This window comes from Chelmon rostratus, chromosome 1 (assembly GCF_017976325.1).
Source record: "Chelmon rostratus isolate fCheRos1 chromosome 1, fCheRos1.pri, whole genome shotgun sequence".
Classification (NCBI taxonomy): Eukaryota; Metazoa; Chordata; class Actinopteri; order Chaetodontiformes; family Chaetodontidae; genus Chelmon; species Chelmon rostratus.
The window spans coordinates 6,604,619-6,623,538 of record NC_055658.1 but is presented as its reverse complement, the minus strand read 5'-3'; the positions used below and the strand labels follow the sequence as shown (position 1 = coordinate 6,623,538).

Below are 18,920 nucleotides of genomic sequence, written 5' to 3'. Positions count from 1 at the left end.
AAACTCCTTTAAAGCCATAATGACATGAAAAATGCCTTTTGAACCTTTTCAGATCACATAAAAGGTAGGTAGGAAAACAATATGCCCCTGGACATTGTTTACCTATTTAACAATATATGCCAGAAGATCCAAAAAAAATCTAGTTCTTTGTGTTCTTATATGAAAATCTAATCATGCTTTCTTCCTGTAAAACAAAAGCCTCACACAGAAATGATGAATATATAATGTCAGATCAGATTACGAGTGCACACTACCTGTCGCAGGTCCATGAGGTCAGCAATCTCATCTTCATAACTGTTCCCGTCTTCACTGTAGTGCTCCAAGATGAAGTCCTGTCAGAAACAAATACAGCTTAACATCTCAATACAATATTTTCTCTGGCCAGTTGTTGGGGAGAGCTGTGGGGCCTAACCACATGACCTTTCAATTAAAGGGCGGCCTCCCTCACAACTAGTCCACTCTGTCACATCATTCTGAACAGCACACAGAAGCCAAGACCAACTGTGCAGTGCCAAGTAGTCTGGTGAGAGCTGTCATTCTGTCAGTGCAAGCCAGAGGTAGTTAAGTCATTAAGACTGAGGTGTGATTACAGTCAAAAAAAGTAGGGCAGCATTAACCTACTCAGAGATCATAAAGTGAGCACACCTCTCGCAATGGCTGCCAACAAACGAGACCTGGGTGTGAGGCGCTGTAAAATGTGCCGTCTGGACATTTGCATGAGTGCTTCCTCATGTTGAGACTACGTGATAACTCCATCAGTCTCAAAAACTGACCTACTTTGGTGAATAAGACAAATCTTTTTATGGTCAGATGATGTATTGTTCCTGAATGAATAAACGGTGAACATAATGTAAAAGTGGGCGTACAGGGCGCAGACGATGTGACCCAAATACTTCATGAAAGGAGACGTTAATTTTGTAGTAACTAAATCCTTATTGAAAACACTGTCTACCAAAGTGGGTCAAATTGGTTGAATGCAAATTAGCAGAATTTGTAACCCTTTCATATTCCTGCCCTTGTTTCAACTTAAGATTGCTATTCCTCTTTGTCAACTAATTCTGTGTTTATACTGTCATGGTGTATGACACGGAAAAAAAAAAGAAAAAGAAAGGCAGTTTTGTTTAACTTAACCAACCACGAGCGTTAAGACTCAGTTTTGCTTTTAAAAGTCAAATGTCAAGTGCTAGTTTCTCATGTAATCTAGTGTTTCTTTATATTTTACCTTATGTACCCTCAAATTATAAAAAAAACACATTTCAAAAACATCACAATATTATGCATCTATTTGTTCCAAAACTTAATGAAGCTATGTCACATTTACTCTGAAGAAAATATTCCTGTTAAAATTCTGCATTACATGAAAAATTCTTAATGTCAACTCTTTACATGCATGTGCTGTAAAAAGGAGGGAATTGTGAGCCTGTAGTGTAATTGTTGCCTCTGTACCTTGAATGGAGTGGAGAAGTCAACTTCTTTTGTCTCCTTCAGACCCAGAGCAATGAGGGGGATATTTGTTGTTTCCCTGTAAGCAAAACGGAAAGACAGAAATAGAGATATCTCAATCAGTCATCTTACGGTCAATGTAATATGTCTGCTCAGAGATATGCTGGCAGCATGACAATAACTCAGTAAAAGCTGATAATGCATGATATGCACAGACTTTAAATAATGTAGGTAATGCAGGGCTTATCTGATTCATAAACGATTACTGGAAGCACACAGCGACACACAGAAAAGCACAAAAATACCCCCCATTAGCCTACTGATACATTCATAAGTTAATGATGAAGAAAAGCAGGCTGTAAGGTGTGGTACAAGATATTTTACAACAAGAAACTCCCTTTCACCACAGACAAAGCCTATATATCACACCAACAGTCAGACATTAAGTAAAGATTAATATACTGAAAAGTAAACTTTCTCAAGTTACAGAGCTTTCGCTGGTGTGATCAAGCAGTTCCTTGCACTGTATTCAGTATTATTCACTTATAATCTGAAGTGTAGTTTCATAGAAGGGACATGAGGATTAGGCAGATGGGGCTGTAAGAACACACTGTATGAGTTAGGATTTAAAGGTGAACAGGGCCCCCACGTCTCCTAGTGCAGCTTCTTTTGATTAATCAGTCTGGAGTTGTAGCCCTGCTTCAGTAATGCTAACGATTCTTTCTTCTATCCGCTATCAAAGCAAGCTCTTTACCTTCTGTTATTTTGACCCACTAAACAGTAAGCAGAGGCTGCTATAAAACAGCAGGTAAACCTTCCCCTATGATCTCAGCTGTAGCTTTAATGGTAGAGTCTCTCTGGTTGACTTAGAGGTCCTTGGTGTGAGCAGACAGAAAGCAGGTTCAACTTGTCATCAGCGCTGAGAAAATACAACCTGACAGATACCTGCTGTTGATCAGACAGAGTCTATAAAAGAAACAAAACCCTCCCCCCACTGAAAGCAGGAGAATGAGGTGTCACTAAATAAATTGCCCGTTTTAAAAAGAAGCTTGGGTTGCTTCTGAATTTGCTAAACATTTAGGTTATTCAGAACAAACTTTCAAGGAGGGCAACAGTCACACCAACTTCAGGTCCAACTTTAACAAGTCACCATGATGTTGTTATCCAAAACGTGTGTTAATCAGGATGCTTTCCATCTGAGAAGCCTTTTCACTGCACAGTACGTCAAAACCACCGGGTTCAGAGAAAGAGCTCCTCGCACTCATTCATCACTTGATGATAAGGCAGCATTCCTCTGGTGTGCTGGCTCTGTGATTCACAGAAAACCTCATTCATCAGTAACACTGACAGAGCGAGATAGAAGCTGCAGTGTAATCCATTAGTGCTTGTAGATGAGATCACTCTGGTCTTTCCTCTGGTTTGGCAGAGGAAGAGGCGGGGGGGGGGGTTCTGCAAGGAATCTGAAATGTTAAAAGTTTGTAAAGAGCTCACTCCCCTCCTGCCCTGCATGCACATGTGTGCGTGCACGTGTGTGTGTGTATGCCAGAGTGCAAGACATAGAACAGATAACTATTGCCATAACAATCACGTGAAGCTCTGGTTTTAGCCCTAGAGAGACAGTAGCACATTTTAAAGCCTTGAATAACAAAAAATCTATCATTTTTTTTTGATACGCAGTATAGCCAACTGATATGTTGCAGGCTATAACAAGACGTTTCTTGGCTTCTTCGACCCCAGCGAGAGTTAGCAACAGGAGTTCAGTAGGGACTGATCTCTTACTGATGAGTGAGATATAGTAGTCTGTTTCAAAGGAACTGTTCCACATTTGGGATGAACACTTATTTGCTCTCTTACACAAGGTCTACTCCCTTCTCATGTCTGTCAGTTAAACATGCAGCAAAATATGCAGTCTTACCTTAAAGACTGGAAGCAGTGGCACACTGTCATTATGTAATCATTACTAGATTATTAAACGTACAAGCAGCCAGTTGTCAGAGGTTACAGAAGTTGAGCATCTCTTCTCTTAGTAAAGTGCAAATTATCCCTTCCACTCTACCTCATGCAGCAAAGTTACTGAAGCAGCCTGTAGTGCTGATAACTTTATCTTACTGTTTTCATTTGTCATCACTTTACTTCAGCTGATGCAGAAGTCTAAGAAAGTACAGTTTGTTGTCCAAGTCAAGAACAGTACATAGAGGAACTGAACTAACATTCACTTCATCACAAATCACAGTACAAGTAACATTTTGGTACTAAGTGACACTGAAGGAATGTGGTAATGTCAAAAATGTGTATAATGAGCATAATGGTTAACAAAGTATTAATGAATGCCAGATGTATCTGTGTGATTATTTGACAACATTGTCAAGAATACACTGATTATTTTTCATGAGGTGGTTCAATGAGGTCAATAACCACATAATAACCACAGCATATGTTACAGTCACATATATGTGTTTTCTGTTGCGCATTACCTCATGCCAAAGCCAGCTGAATCTGGTCTGAGTGAAAAATAACCTCAGAAAGATGCTATTCAGAGGACAGTGGAGTGGTGGGAAAAGCCTAGAAAGCCAAGGAGAGGTTTTTGTTTTCGTACTTAAGGCTGAGGTTGTATTTCAGGCTGAGAGGAGGAGGCTAACTCTTTGTGCATTGTAGCTGCACAGCATCATCCCACCTGAGACACCTGCTCGGAAATGACAGGGAACACTTTCTCAACATATCCAATATTCCATTGTGCATTACCTGTGCACCCACATGTATGGACTTCTGTGGATCTGGTAATGTGAACATGATAACACACACTACCACACACTTTACATGTGTATAATTTTCTTTTACACACAATGGTGGACAGTAGTTTCACAGTATTCTATTGTCTGTGGACGGAGCAGTGAGCAGGTGTTTCTCTAAGAGCCTGACAAGGACACTACATTTTCCCACACTTGAGTCTGTCTGATCCCATGTGACAGAGAGACACGTGGGCCTCAAGACAGTACAAGAGTGGCAGCTGTTGAATTGAGGATGTCTCTACCATGTAATTAGTAAACTAACTGTCTTTTTCTTAGAGCCTGGTGTGCAATGTTTTCACTATGTCCAAAAAGAGCAGGTGGTGTCCTGTTTCTTTGTGCAGCTGAACATCAAGCCCCTTCACAGCTCACACACTGTACATATCTGTGGGTAACAACATCAGCTAAATCACTGTGTGGAAAACAAAATACATTCAGGAAAATATCTGCCAAAGTGCAGAGGAAGCTGTGCCTACAAAACGATCATTTATTAAAACCAGTTTAGAGCCTGCTAGTCCTTACACCGCTGAGTCCTTGTAACAAAACAAACTAACCAGGGAGTGCCAACGAAAACTATACTTTGGGTTTTATAAGGTCATCTGCAGATTTATGTCAGAATTTATAAGAAAACCCTAACTAGGCCTGTATCTCATTAGAAACACTTTTTAGAACGAAAAAAAAACCAATACAGGCAGATAGTAACAGCTTGGTCGTTTGGAAAAAACATGTAAGGTTTCTGTCAATGACCCTTAGAACTGTTACCATGGTAACCACCATACTACAGCCAATCCCCAACAATCCTCTACAATTGCTCTACCATTCAAATCACTTTATTGCCCTGTTGTGATTTGTTGTCACTGGCAACATGGCATCCTCTACAGAGGTGTGTGTGTGTGTGTGTGTGTGTGTGTGTGTGTGTGTGTGTGTATGGTAATGCTAATATGTCTCATACATGTATTTGTGTGTTTATAGTGTACGAAGTGCACATGCTTTTGGTGTAAATGTAGATGCATTTTGGTATTGCCTCTTCTGTTTGAATGTATAGTGCAGGTTTAGTGTGATTAGCATGTGTACTTTGTGCGTGTGTGTGTGTGTACTTTGTGCGTGTGTGTGTGTGCGTGTGTGTGTGTGTGTGTGTGTGTGCGCGTGTGCGCGTGTGCATGCGTGCGTGCCTGCGCATATGTGCCTGTGCAGATGTTTATGGAGGTCTAAAGTGTTCTTAATGAGAAGCCACCTGGAAGCAGACATGCTGGAGCCTTTGGAGCAGTTATGACGGTTGTAATTGGGATTAAAACAGAAAACCAATTGAACACTTTTGTTTTAATGTGTTTTATGTTCACGACGAAAACCTTTAATGTCTGCATAAATTATCTCTAAAAGAGACTGACACTGTGCATTCTCAACCAAGTGCTATGCTTTACAAAGCACCATAGTTTTATAGCTTTAAACCTATTTCGTCATTTTGTCAGTGGGTGTCATGTTTTCGTGAGGAAATGTGCAAAGAAAGGTGTTATTTACAGCCATTTACAGACAGATGCCAATTATCTTACATTAAGTCACCACTCGTATAAACCTCTACTTTTTCAAACCACTGTCATCAACCCTCTTGAGCTTCTCTAAAGCTTACTCGACACATGGGACAACACATGTAGTGTTCATAACACATATACTGCATTTTCACCCACACCCTATTAACTTGGTTTGTCTTTAAAGAAAGAAAACACCAGAACCTCACTGTCACACACACCTATACACATCTGATCATCTGACTGACTGAAAGAAGCCTTGTACTAGATGTTTATCTTCGTTCCACCCATCACTTCCTTGTTGCTGTGTGCCTTGTGTCCCAAAAACCAGTCAATCCAGCTTAACAACAATTTCTTGGCCTTTGTCTTTATGTTTTTCTATCTGGCTCTCAATTACCGCATATACGCCTTCTAGCTGCTACTCAGTCATCAAGTGTCTTTGATCTGAGAGAATGCATGATGACTTAATCACAGAGTGTCAGAGCCATAGCAGTCTCTTGTTGGCTGCCAATCAACAATGTGTGTTTGTCTTCTTCTACCTCTGTATTAATAGTACTCTGAGGTTTAGTTCTCCAGATTGATGACTTATTTGTATACGGAGATCACCTTGGCCAGTCCTCATGCCTGTAGGTTTGGGAAACTGAAATTACAATCAGATTTATTATGAGATTAATGTTAAATATTGCACAGAATTTTGGGGAGTTTGGCTTGGTGGTGACTTTATTATGGGACAAGAGGACCGGTGCCAAAGTCTGCTGTGACTACATTGGAAAACTCTGGCTGCAGTGCGTGCATTTAACATTTAAGAGGCAGTTAGCATGAAAGTCAACCTTTAATTAATCTGAAAATTATAAGTAATTGCATTCTATTGCCTGCAGATGCATTGCTGCTGACAACAACACCGCAGTCTTTTTCCATTGGTGAAGTCAATTGTGAATAACAGCGCAAAATGTTTGCTGTGTGGCTGACAAGCAAGCCCACAAATCAGTTGCAGTCTCACTAGATATCCTTATGACTTTTCTGATAATGCTTGTCACATAGAAGTAGCTAATATGTTGTACTGGCTGTGGTAGTAGTAGAATCAACAGAAGCAAAAGAAGGAGCAGTAATATTTGTACTTACTGGGTGTTCTGGTAGACCTCCACTGAGCTGTTGAGTCCTTCCAACTGTCCCATCAGTAGCTGCAGGTTGGAGTTGACATAGCTCAACTCCAACAGAACCATCTCTTTAACTTTGTTGTTAGATGTAGCCCTTCACACAGGAGAGATTGGAGAGAGAGAAAAAATGAAAAGACATAAAAAGTGAGACAAAAGGCAGATAAAATGTTTAAAATAAAGAGGCGGGAGCAGAAATATCAGCCTTGTTATTATCCACTCTGACATTGGCAAACTTTCCTGTAGCTGATTATAAAAACAAGCACGCCTCTCCTGGTATTCTGGACCACAAATCTGCGTCACTATGCCCTGCTGTGCACTTGATTTAGTCTCAAGCACAGCTTAACCAAGACCACTGTATCACAGCTGCAATCTCTGTGTGGTTTGCGAGATCATTGCCATGTTAAAATCAAAAATCCACCATCACACATGAAGTGACCACACTATGCTTTATGCTACACAACTAGAAGAGGTCGAAGGTCAACCACATTTCAATGTTATTTTTTCTGCATTTCACAGTCCACTTCTGAAAATGTTCAATGCAAATGTATTGTGTTGAGGTGAGGAAGATCAGAGCATTACTCTGTGCGTGTTTGTGTGTGTGCGTGCGCACACTAGTGTGTGTGTGTGCGGACACAGGGGGTATGGTCTCACTACACAGCAGAGATAAGGTTTTCATAAAACCTCTGAGGGGGGTGTGTGTGTGTGTGTGTGTGTGTATTTGATAGTACGCAAAGACAAAGGCCATACAAAGACAATGACTCAATCCTTTTTGAAGCAGAATTTGTGAAGCACTGGTCTGTTTGTGGAGATAGCAAACACACAAACACACACACCTCAGTGGTCTCACTTCCTTCACTGTGTTTTAAGTGAAACATGTTCTCTGTCGGTCTGAAATAATGGGAGATACACACTCACCCACAAATACAACTCCAGTCTAGAGGTTTTTCATTATTTTCTTCCTGTTGGACATTTTCACCAAAAATTTTCCAAAAGTCACAATATCAGCAAAGTTATACACATATATGCTATACACACGGAAAAATAGTCAAAGCACTGACAAACCATGAGTACCATTAAATCTATGCATGACCTAGTGTGTTCAAAAATTAAATATTAGAATGTGACCTTGCCTGTGGTGGAGCATATCTTCAGGATTTATCAATGGAGTCTACTGCAAGCACACACTGTATTACCATCCAACAGTCTGATGTTCACTCAGCCCTGTGGTCTAACTTTGGTCACAGCGCATTACAAGACAACTGACTGTAGTTTTTCTCTCCACACAACACATTAACATTGACACCAGACCATCACTTCCTTTTGGCCTGCTGAAGGGTTTCTGAGGAGGTTTGGCCTGGGGAATCCATCAGGGTGGAGGACGCAGGGGCGCTGTGGTTTGGACAGAATAGATGCCAACTCACCAGCTCAAAGGCTGTTATTAATATCCCATTTAATATCTGATATCATCCCACAGAGCGTGGGAATCAGACTGTAAACCAGCAAGTGTGGTTTCACTAAAGTTTTCTCATCCTCTTTTCTGGAAAGGCTGGTTTTTGTTTTTGGTAGACTGACCGTTGTATTTTTCCTCAAATCTTTTGATCTGAAAGATATCTTCATTACTGACATTACAAAAAGCTTTAAAGAGGCACACCACTGATTTTGCAAAAAAAGGTCTGTAGCTCTTTGCAAAGTCTGAAAATCTAACATTCAAGCCCAAGTCAAAGTAACCCTGATGACATCAATAAGGTTACCTTGGTCTTAGTTTTAGACCTTACATGTTTAACAAAATACCTGCATTACATGCTGGAGGTGTGGAGTTTGAAAAAAGTAAAAACTTTGCTGAGTTGCATCCTGGGAAATGTAGCATCCACTGTTTGTGGTAAGACAAGTAAGTAAGTACAGAAGAGAAGAGAAGAGAAGAGAAGAGAAGAGAAGAGAAGAGAAGAGAAGAGAAGAGAAGAGAAGAGAAGAGAAGAGAAGAGAAGAGAAACTGGTATGACCAGACTGACTCCACCTGTTGCGGATAGAAAGAGGAATGCAGAACAACCAAATGAAAAAAGAAAAAAATGTCCTCTCAATAAAACACAGGATTTTGGTTGTATGTGAGCTATAATGACTCAAACTAAACTCTCTTAATATTGGACGTCCAAGTAGATAGGATAGCCAAGGTGACACAGTTATGCACACTCCCACACAAGGATTGAAGATCATATGACTTAAGACCTTAAAAATAAAGATGAGAGCATACCTGAAACTCAAAAATGCATCCAGCCTTTTCTCTGTGCTGCAGCTGGGCTGGCAAACACACAGACACAGACACAGACACACACAGAGACACAGACACAGACACACACAAACACAGACACACACAGACACACACAGACACACACAGACACACACACACACACACACACACACACACACACACACACACACACACAGCAGTCCATTTGCTCCGGCCTTGGCTGGGCAGACTATTTGAAGTACTGAAGGAATGTGGAGGCTGAGAGTAAGCTTAGACAGGCCGGGACACATACACATACTAACACACACATACACACTCACATACACAGCGTTATCTTCTCTCACCACACTTATCTTAAATAAAAGAGAGATAGCTGAATTGGGGATGCCAGTAGGAGAAGTTGTGGCTTCACTGTCAGAGAAAAGGTGCATTGTTGTACCCTTTGTCTCTCTAGACTCAGTGACAGAATGTACCACAAGACCTTTTCAACAGCAGACCCCAAGTTCACAAAACTTAACACCATGTGTGAGACACATTATGGCTGCCAAAGGCCACACAGACCAGAAGGTGGACACACCAACAAGAACTGTATAATCTAATGCAATCCATTACAGTGAGCCTGCAATAAACACTGCTTTCATGAAGCTTACAAGATCTATATCTGTTGACACACATCAGAGAGCTGTTGATTCAACTGTGGAAATTTCTGAGGCTGTAGTTTTCCTACAATTAAAGTACAATAAAAAGTCATGAAAACATTACTTATGGCCATAGATGTTTTCTACTTCCTATTTTTGTCTCAACAGACAGCTAGCAGCAGACAGGCTTGTATTTTTTCAGTTTAGCAAGTACTGATTTCCAACAAGGTTGCAAAACAACCTAATTATTTTCAAGCATAACTAGATCCTTAAGTTAAGTCTGATGATTGATTTAAAAATAAAGTGCTCGTCACCAGGAAACAGCATTCACAAAAATAGCTTTTTGTGAGGAGATGCCCAATAACCAGACTGAACAAAAGGCCTGAGGCTGCAAGGTGTACGAGAGGAAAGTATATTTCCTCTTTTCTTCTTTGTTGTATTGTACCTGCTGAGAAATATGATCTCACATTTTGGCAATTCAATCCTACAAGAACAGGTCTTTCAGCAGGAAGAAGACATTTGTCAATTTATTTTCAATATCTCAGAGAATGGAAACATACAATGAGTCTGAGAGCACCTGGATATGACACAACGTCCTCCATGCTAAATTCATCTTTTAGCTCTACAGCCACACAATAACACCACAGCCTCTCAACTTTCTTAAAGTCACAGAGTAAAAAGTAAGCAGTACCATAACTGTACAGGCCAGGGGACAACTAATGCAAAATAAAAAAGAGCAACTGCATCCTATGAAAAAACAGACAGGAAGCATCACACCTATCACAACCTATACTGAAAAAATACAAAGGCTCAGCAAAATGGTTACAGTTCTTCTGATGTTTCTTGTCAGCCACATGCCACAGTGGCTCTTTGTTTTCAGGCACATGGAATGCCCTTCTTCAAGACTGTTATCTTATATAATCTGAGCCCCTGTGTTGTTTTAAGTCTCACCAAGGGTTCATGACAACTCTTGACAGAACAATGACGGACCAACTGGAGTTTACTAGAGGTCACATATACTATAATGACGTAACTTGACTGGCACTGTGGGTAGGTGACTGTGATTACTGTGTGCAGTTCAAACCATCCTTTTGTTTTCATATGTTCATCTTAGAATGATTCAATGTTCCTACTAAAAAAATCCACGTTGTAAAGAATTAATAAATTAAGCAAACACACTAATGCAAACTATGCATGCACGTATTATCAGTCATCAGTTCTGTTCTTACTTCAGCAGGTTCTCAGCTCCAGCCCTCATCCTCATCTGTTTGATGATTTGCTGGTTGACACTGGCTCGCTTATTCTGCAGTTTGCTTCGTCCAGTCTGGGCGAACGGGTTACAGCCCTAAGGTAAGGAGATGCAGAAACAAACATGAGAGCAGATGATACTATCTTATTGAAGTGTAGAAAAAAAACTGCACAGACATCAAGCAAAATGTTCATACTGCAAGAGAAGGGGGGGCGATCCTCAATGATGGTTTTTAAAGTTCAATGATCTGCTTGGTGATGAGCAAAAAATACATCCTTATTTTCCTTCAAGTCATTCAAACTCTGTTTTCCATCTACATTTATCTATACCAGGTCAGCCCCAATCAACTTCTTTCAAGCAAAAGACTGATTTAGTACAGCTGTGAACAGGATAAGCGCAATATGATCCACTGGAGAAACGTCTTTGAGCATGTTCAGAGCATTCAGGAAAAAGTTTTGTTTAAATTTTAATATATCATGAGTTCAGTCTGGGCCAAAACTGACAGGGTTCACAGTCCATTACTTTTCACCTCTCACTTTGTTCTTAAGTTGTCTACCCAGCTGTGTCAATTTACTACAACACCGCTCAAAAGATATTATTAGTTGGTCAATAAATGTTCCTATGACGTCAACATTTTTCTGTATTTGACTTTCACATTAGTTCATGAGAATTTCTACTTTATCTTTACCCGCTGACATAAAAACCACAACAAATCTAAGGGGGGGGGGGGAGCTGCACCTTTTTAGACTGCACTTGACTCGAACACATGCGCTCACTCTATGTGTTTACAACTGTATGCAGCTGTACTGTATGTCCTTGCCCCTATCACAACCACAAGTGTCCAAGCCTTACTAAGTCAACAGGCTGTCACTTGCAGCAGTACAGATAAACTGCCCTTAGACATTCACACTGACTGACGCACAGCAGAGGTGTGGTTTGTACTGCGCCTCAGAAGGCAAAAAACAACATGATGCACTGAGACCTGTCTGCGCGGTAAAACCAGTTAGTTTACAATCTTCAACATGGGACACTTTCGCATTGTAGTTATCTATCTGACTAAGTCTGGGGTCAGCAGCAGAACGAGCTTCAGTTTCTAGATTAGCTATATTGAGGTAAAGTGTCGGGAGTCTCAGCACTCACACAGTTTTGGTTTTCTTTACTTTTGGGAATTTGGAGTCTTTTTTCTCAGATTTTGAATGCCCATTCAAAGATCATTCAAGGTCACTTACCAGCTCCACCAGCAACCGTATGCAGCTACCTAGCTCCTGCCATACACATGATGTCACCTGACCCTTCCTCTCATCTGACATCAAGGAGCTTCACCAGGAGGGCAAAACACATTAGAGGTTCACACTATATATATATCCCTCACTGGCTTCCCACAGATAGACACCAAACTCATCCAGATTGGTTCAGTTTGTTTAGATTCACTTCTTTAAAGGAACAAGGAACTTTTTTTTTGCATTGAGGCATCCTCAGGTTTGCTTGTCATATACAGATAATTACAGAACATGTGGCAAAAACAATGTCACAGTTTCTCACTAGGGCTGGGCGATAAATCGATTTTATCGATTAATTCGAATTTGTACTTAATCTCGATTTGTTTTCATGAAAATCGATTTTCTTATCAACATCCGCCACCAACGCCTGCCTGCTGGACTCCCGTAGTTCAGAGTGCGCGCGCCCCCGCCCCCCGTGCTTGATACACAAACAACATGGCGGCGAGCGGTGCAGATCTCACCCCGAAGAAAGGAAAGATAACTTCTATGATTTGGAATTGGTTCGGCTTTGTGGCGTCAGACACTGAACAAACAGCACCTCGCTGCAAAGTCTGTTTAAAGGCTGTCGCTACAAAAGGTAGCAGTACGACCACTTTACTGCAGCACCACAAACAGAAGCATGCTGCCGAGTGGGAGAGGTGTTGCTCCATACGAATGGATCAAGACCGCGGCAGCCCAAGCACCGTCACCAAAATAACAAACTACCGTATTGGAAACATTGACAAACTGTATCCCGTATGATAAGAAAGGAGCCCGGTGGAAAGCTGTCACGGATGCAGTCGCGATGTATATTACGAGAGATATGGTGCCCATATACACCGTGGAAAAGCCGCGATTTATTCACCTGCTGAAGGTGTTGGACCCCAGGTACGTGCTACCAGGCCGCAAACATTTTTCTGAAGTTGCCTTGCCTCAGCTGTATAACAGTACATGCCAAAGGATCGCTACAGAGCTGGAAGAAGTTCCTTTCTACTCCGCGACAACCGATCTGCAGTCCAGCAGAGTGATGCAGTTTAACGGTGCACTTCATAAGCTGAGAGTTTTGTTTGCACTTTATATTATGTTTTATTTTTTCAAGTTGGTTTTAGAGTGCATTGTGTCATTTTGAAACTAGATAAAGCTCACTGAAAAGTTACATTGTCACTGTTTACGATGGTAGGAGGGCTTGCCATCTCTTTATTGTGGCTTGTTTATGTAACTTAAACCCCAGAAGGGAGACTTTAAACAAAATAAAATTGAAACTTGTTTTGAACTATTTCTTTGTCATCTGCAAATTGATTTTAGGTAGGGGGTGAAAAAAAAATCGATTTAAATCGTGAATCGGGATTTTTTGTGAAAAAATCGGAGATTTTTTTTTTTAGGCCATATCGCCCAGCCCTATTTCTCACTATACTTAAATTTACTCTAAAAATATCACACACAAAAATTCACACACAAATATCTAAATACACTTCATTTAGACCATAACATTCTACAGGACTCAACTATTAACATGGGGGTGTTATGGTAGTCAAATGGTTAGAGGCACATCCCACATTACTGCAATATCCTGCATTCTCGCCTCTCGCTCTCTCTCTGTTTCCTGACAGCTTCTACACTGACAACTGTCCAATGAAAAACAATCTTTAAAAAACACAGTTGTTTATATGGTACTGCTTGAGGGGATGGACTGTCTTCATTGAAGTCGGTCAAAGTGTAGCTGTGTGTGAGAGTTCTGGCCCCTGTATCACCGGTCTCATCTTTTACATTTACATCTGAGTCATGTTGCTGATGCTCTTCCCGTAAAATGAGTAAGCAGAAGTGGATGGAGGTAGGTAGGTGACAGTGCACAGACTCACTCCAGGTAAAATGGTTGCAACAAGGGTCCCATTCGATCTTGATTTCCTTTAGTTATATTGCACTCAAACCACACCACTGTAGTGACTTGTAGCGACCTGCGAGTGTAATGATTAACCACTCATACAAACGAAAGCTATTTGCACAATAGAGCTGTATTGAGGCTGTCAGGTGCGTGGCTTGGACGGAAATATTAGTAGCTATTCTTAGAATGACATCAGGGTGTGGACATTAGCGCTCGACTGGAGAGGGTGTGGGCATATTGTAATATGTTGCCACGTCAATCATGACATCAAAAGTGGGGTGAATGTGTGTACTAACAAACAAAGGAGTGGCTAGTGGTTGATAATAACCATAGCAATATGTTCTGTGTCCATTTTTATTATGTAGTAAGCCATTAAACTTCAGTCGAAGCTGGCATTCCAAAGTGATGATCCTGCATACCAACATTAGTTCAATCAGCTGATCAGTGACCATTACATCTTGTCTCATCATCAAGAATTACAGTTAGTCCACACAACTAATGTTTGACAACACACCTCTACCTCTGGTCTGTTCCCTTTAAGAGGTTGTGACTTTTGTGTTTTGGACTTTCTTAGAAAATGGACATTTTAAGATGAGATAAGACAAGACTTTATTAATCCCCAGCTGGGAGGTGTTATAGGCAGCAGGCAAGAGCAGTAGGAAAATAACAACAGAGTAGAGAAAATACTAAATAAAAGTGTTTGTGTTAAGTTTGCAGCTTGTCTGTCTGTCTTGATATTTGAAAAAACTCATCCTTGGTCTTCATAGAACTCACTTGACTTAATTAGCACTGGACAAACTAAGAACTAATGCTGCCGTACTTGACCGTCACATCACAAAACAGAACATTTGGATGAAAACTTGAATGGCATCATATCAAGTGATTCGTGGAAGTGAACCCCAAGCTCTGGCCATGCTACAGTCTTCCCTAACCCACTGAACCACTCCTACTCACTGGCATAAACAGTGCAGCCTTTCTCTACGGGCGTACAATATACTTCGTTAGAGCTTAACACAAAGACAGTGCTGTCAATGATCATATCCATCAAACAGAAAACCATTCTGCTGTTGTATAACCAAGGCTTCATAAAGACCATCTAGAGCATGGGGTGGTTGGTTTACACAACTGGTGATTAAGAATGGCAACTGGCCAAGAAGAGGCCACGGCCACTGGTTTTGTATGAACACACAGAGTGTGCTCAGTATCTCAAAATTCACACCTTTTCATGAGGAAGAATTTGTGTATCTTACCTAATTGACATTCACAATCCACTCCAGTTATGATGGGAATTCATTTTCAGATTGCCCTAAAGGGGGTGTGCTTCATTCAATCCAAAGAAAGACATCTTTATTTTCAGTGAACTACTGCAAGAGACGATATTTGATCACAGCTGCATTTGTCATTTTCCAATACAAGTCCTGCTGAGGGAATCTAAGTGTGCCTCCAAGTCAAGGGAGCTTGTCTGGTTTGTGAACCAGGACACATGTTGTCAATTTGTGTCTGTGGTCTGGCTGAAGGGCGGCCTCGGGCCAGATGCTACGTCAATGCTCTCGTTGGCTGAGGAGGAGAAGGAGAAGAAACATGCCGATTCGGCTTTTTGTTCTGCCATCTTTCCATCCTGCAGCCGTCCAGTCGGACCTCAGCCAGCTGGAGGTGAAACAGTGGACGGCTGGGAAGGAAGCCCTGAACCACAGCAGCTCCCTGGAGCATCGGTCGAACCCAGTGAGGCCTTGTAAATCATTAAACTCATTTTCACCCAAAAGACAGGGGGCACGAAAAATGGATGCAAAGACCATCTTGGCTCAACTTGGTTAAAAATTGACCCAAAAGTTTCCAAATTGCAAATCACTTTAACATGACTAAATGAGAATGCAGAACTCATTACTTTGTGGTTTTGGCAAATGTGCAAGCCATTTTATACTGAGACGGGTCTTTGCACTGAGAATAAAGACTCCTGAGTGTTCAACACTGAGAAATACACAGGACAAGAAGTAGAGAGAGTGAGAATGGAGAGAGCAGTGTGAGTTAGACTCTACGATGTGTGTTACAGTAATGTAGGAAAGAACTCGTGACTGAGGTATTAGGCTCGACAGTCTCCCATCATGTCCTGTGGCAGTGCCAGACCCTGGCTCCCACTGACCTTTTAATAGACACAGGAAGTGCAGCACAGAGCCTAAATCCAGACAGCGTTCAGAGGGGGATTCGGGGGGATTGAAAGACACAAAGGCCCTGTTCAGATGCCCATCTAAACAAGCTTGTCCATAAAAACACTCCAGTTGAGGACACTAGTACAAATGTGGAGGAATGAGACACAGACCACAGCGTGGCAGACAGGGAACTCAGTAAAAACACATTAGATAATCACTCAACCACTGCCAAGTGCCTTGCTCAGAGCCTCAACCTAGAAAAAATTACAGCTCTCTAAAATGTTACAGTCGCAGATATACGAAACCTTCAGCTGGTTCAAGAGATTTCTCTGCTGGTCCTGATTAAATGAATGTAAATTCACCTGATGATTACTACTATATAATGACACATCACCAGCTAATTAACATGAAAAGGCTTCAGTTTAATCACAAATGCAGGCTGGGAAAACACTCCTCTAATCTAAAGAACCATTTAGATAACCTGCCACTTTTACTATTCAATTGCTCAGCTGATGCTGTTATCCGGAGCACCTCCCATGGGTGCAGCTGCAACATACAGTCAATCAACAAAAACAGTCAAGGCTCAGGCCCATAGTGGTGTTACAATGTTCTTTTTCAGAGGAGTAAAACAGTGCATTACTTATTTCCTTAACCAGGTTACAAGTAAGGAAAAAACAGGTCTTCCAACATGATTCAAGGCAGGAGGCTAATCTGACCTGAATTCACCAGGGCTATCAGCAATCACACCTCTGACAACAGCAGGGAACAGATTATGTTAATTATGGGATGTTTGCTCACTGCCCTCTCAGCCTCTCTCACTATCAGTGGGACAGCAGGAAACGGCTATTCTTGGAGAAACACACACACACACACACACACACAGCTGATGCTGACAGTGCTGCGCTTTCTGCTGCTGTTGGTGACACATCAGGAGCCGCAGTATTTGTTACACTAACTTTAAGACTGAAACTAGGCTGTTTTTAATAAGAAAACGAAAATGTATACAATTGTATTACTTCAATTTGTCTTTAAGATGTGGTCTTTACACACCTTTGATTTCTCCTATGATTTATTGTATCTAATAGCCGACAATGCGAAACAGAGGCTAGCTTCTCTTCGCCGGTTGATGTAACGTAAACGGTCGAAACTGCGCACATCGGCAGGCTGCTGTAGTTAGTCTGACTATAACGAGTAAAGAAGAGAGTAAATATTAAAAAATAATTGTTTTGTGACGAGGGGAAATAGGGGAAATATTAAATCTGCTCAATGGACGCCTTTTATAAGCTACATTAACAAAGCAGTGAAAATATAAAAATCTTACAGGCGTCAGAAACAGCTAGCGAACAGTAAGCTACGTGCTTATTAGCTGATTTCACGCATCAGAATGAGCGCAGGCTAACACAGCGGACGTACAGTAATTTCACAAAAACACAGCTCACCTTTTTGAAGTAGCTGCTCTCTCCTCCGCTGTCTTTGATGCCGTTCGGTAAAAGAGTGTCCGTCATCCTGAAGGCTCAGGCTCGGCGAGTCTCAGAGGAAAAACAGGTGAGTTTAAAAAGTACTTGCTGTTCAACAGGTGAGTGTCCTCTCTCCTCCGACAACGTGTGCGCTCTGCCCTCCTCCTCCCTCCGTCTGTCTCCCGACTTTCCAGCACAGAGCAGAAACTCCGCCCAGACGGAGAAGAGGCTGGGTGGTGCGTTCACAACCAAAAAGCAACCGGACGCCACCTGTTTCATTCAGTGCGTAAAACAGTAAGCCATGACTAAGGCGCTGCCTGCTCCGATATACTGTTCACCAACACAAAGTTCATGTCAAAGTCAAGTGAAGTTTCTCACAGACGCTAAAGTCTTAGCATCTGGTGCGCCGGCTAGCCCGAATAAAGTTGCTCACTGTTACGCTAAAAGTAGCGTGTTGACACCTGCGTCGAGCTAATGTGCCGTATAGGTGCCTGGTAGCAGGAATAGCTTAGCACAGCCCTCATTTACGCTACTCTTTCATATCTGTTAGTGCTTTAAGCAAATGGCAGACGCGCCAGTTATACAAAATTATGCAAAATGGCTGCACACAAGGAAAGTCTCGGTTTGGCATCACACCTGTTTTTCCAGCTTCCTGCACTCCGGCAGAAAGCTCACGGCTGCTGTATGTCGTTAGCTGTGGGAAATGATACCACCTCTAATTAAACAGGCTGTTGAACTGGAGAAGAACAAGCTAAGTTAGTGCCACGTAAATAAATCACATAAATGATCAAAAGAAATAAAGGCTGGCATTGCAGTATATGATTTGCTGGATTTGAATATATAATTTCATATATCTTTCTAGAATATATTACCTGGGGTTGCATGCATGAGTATTATGAAAAATTGTCAAAGTTTTGTGCTGTCATCAGTCAAAGGCAAAAAATACAATCTTTATTAAAAGAAATTTTAACAGCAGTTCAGTGTTTAACAAGTGTTTTTTTTCCTTTGCGGACACACACACACACACACACACACACACACACATCTCCCACATGAGGGAGAGAGACAGGTGTGTGAAATAAACAAGAAAAAAAGCAATAAAAATGACAGAGGATGTCTGTCAACTTTAAA

At 41.4% G+C, this 18,920-nt stretch overlaps 1 protein-coding gene across 2 annotated transcripts in view; it reads right to left on the bottom strand.

Annotated features, from left to right (window-relative positions):
- The window catches only part of rhpn2 (rhophilin, Rho GTPase binding protein 2), a 30,383-nt gene extending 12,427 nt beyond the window's left edge, over positions 1–17,956 (bottom strand). For both annotated transcript variants that reach the window (XM_041936731.1, XM_041936739.1), the window contains exons 1-5: positions 17,772–17,956; positions 11,025–11,140; positions 6,878–7,006; positions 1,447–1,522; positions 255–332 (exon numbers count right to left, since the gene is read on the bottom strand). In XM_041936731.1, coding sequence (XP_041792665.1) covers positions 255–332; positions 1,447–1,522; positions 6,878–7,006; positions 11,025–11,140; positions 17,772–17,837 — 465 coding nt within the window. In that variant the 5' untranslated portion in view covers positions 17,838–17,956. The remainder of the gene's footprint in view (positions 1–254; positions 333–1,446; positions 1,523–6,877; positions 7,007–11,024; positions 11,141–17,771) is intronic.
- Between the last annotated feature and the right edge of the window lie 964 nt (positions 17,957–18,920).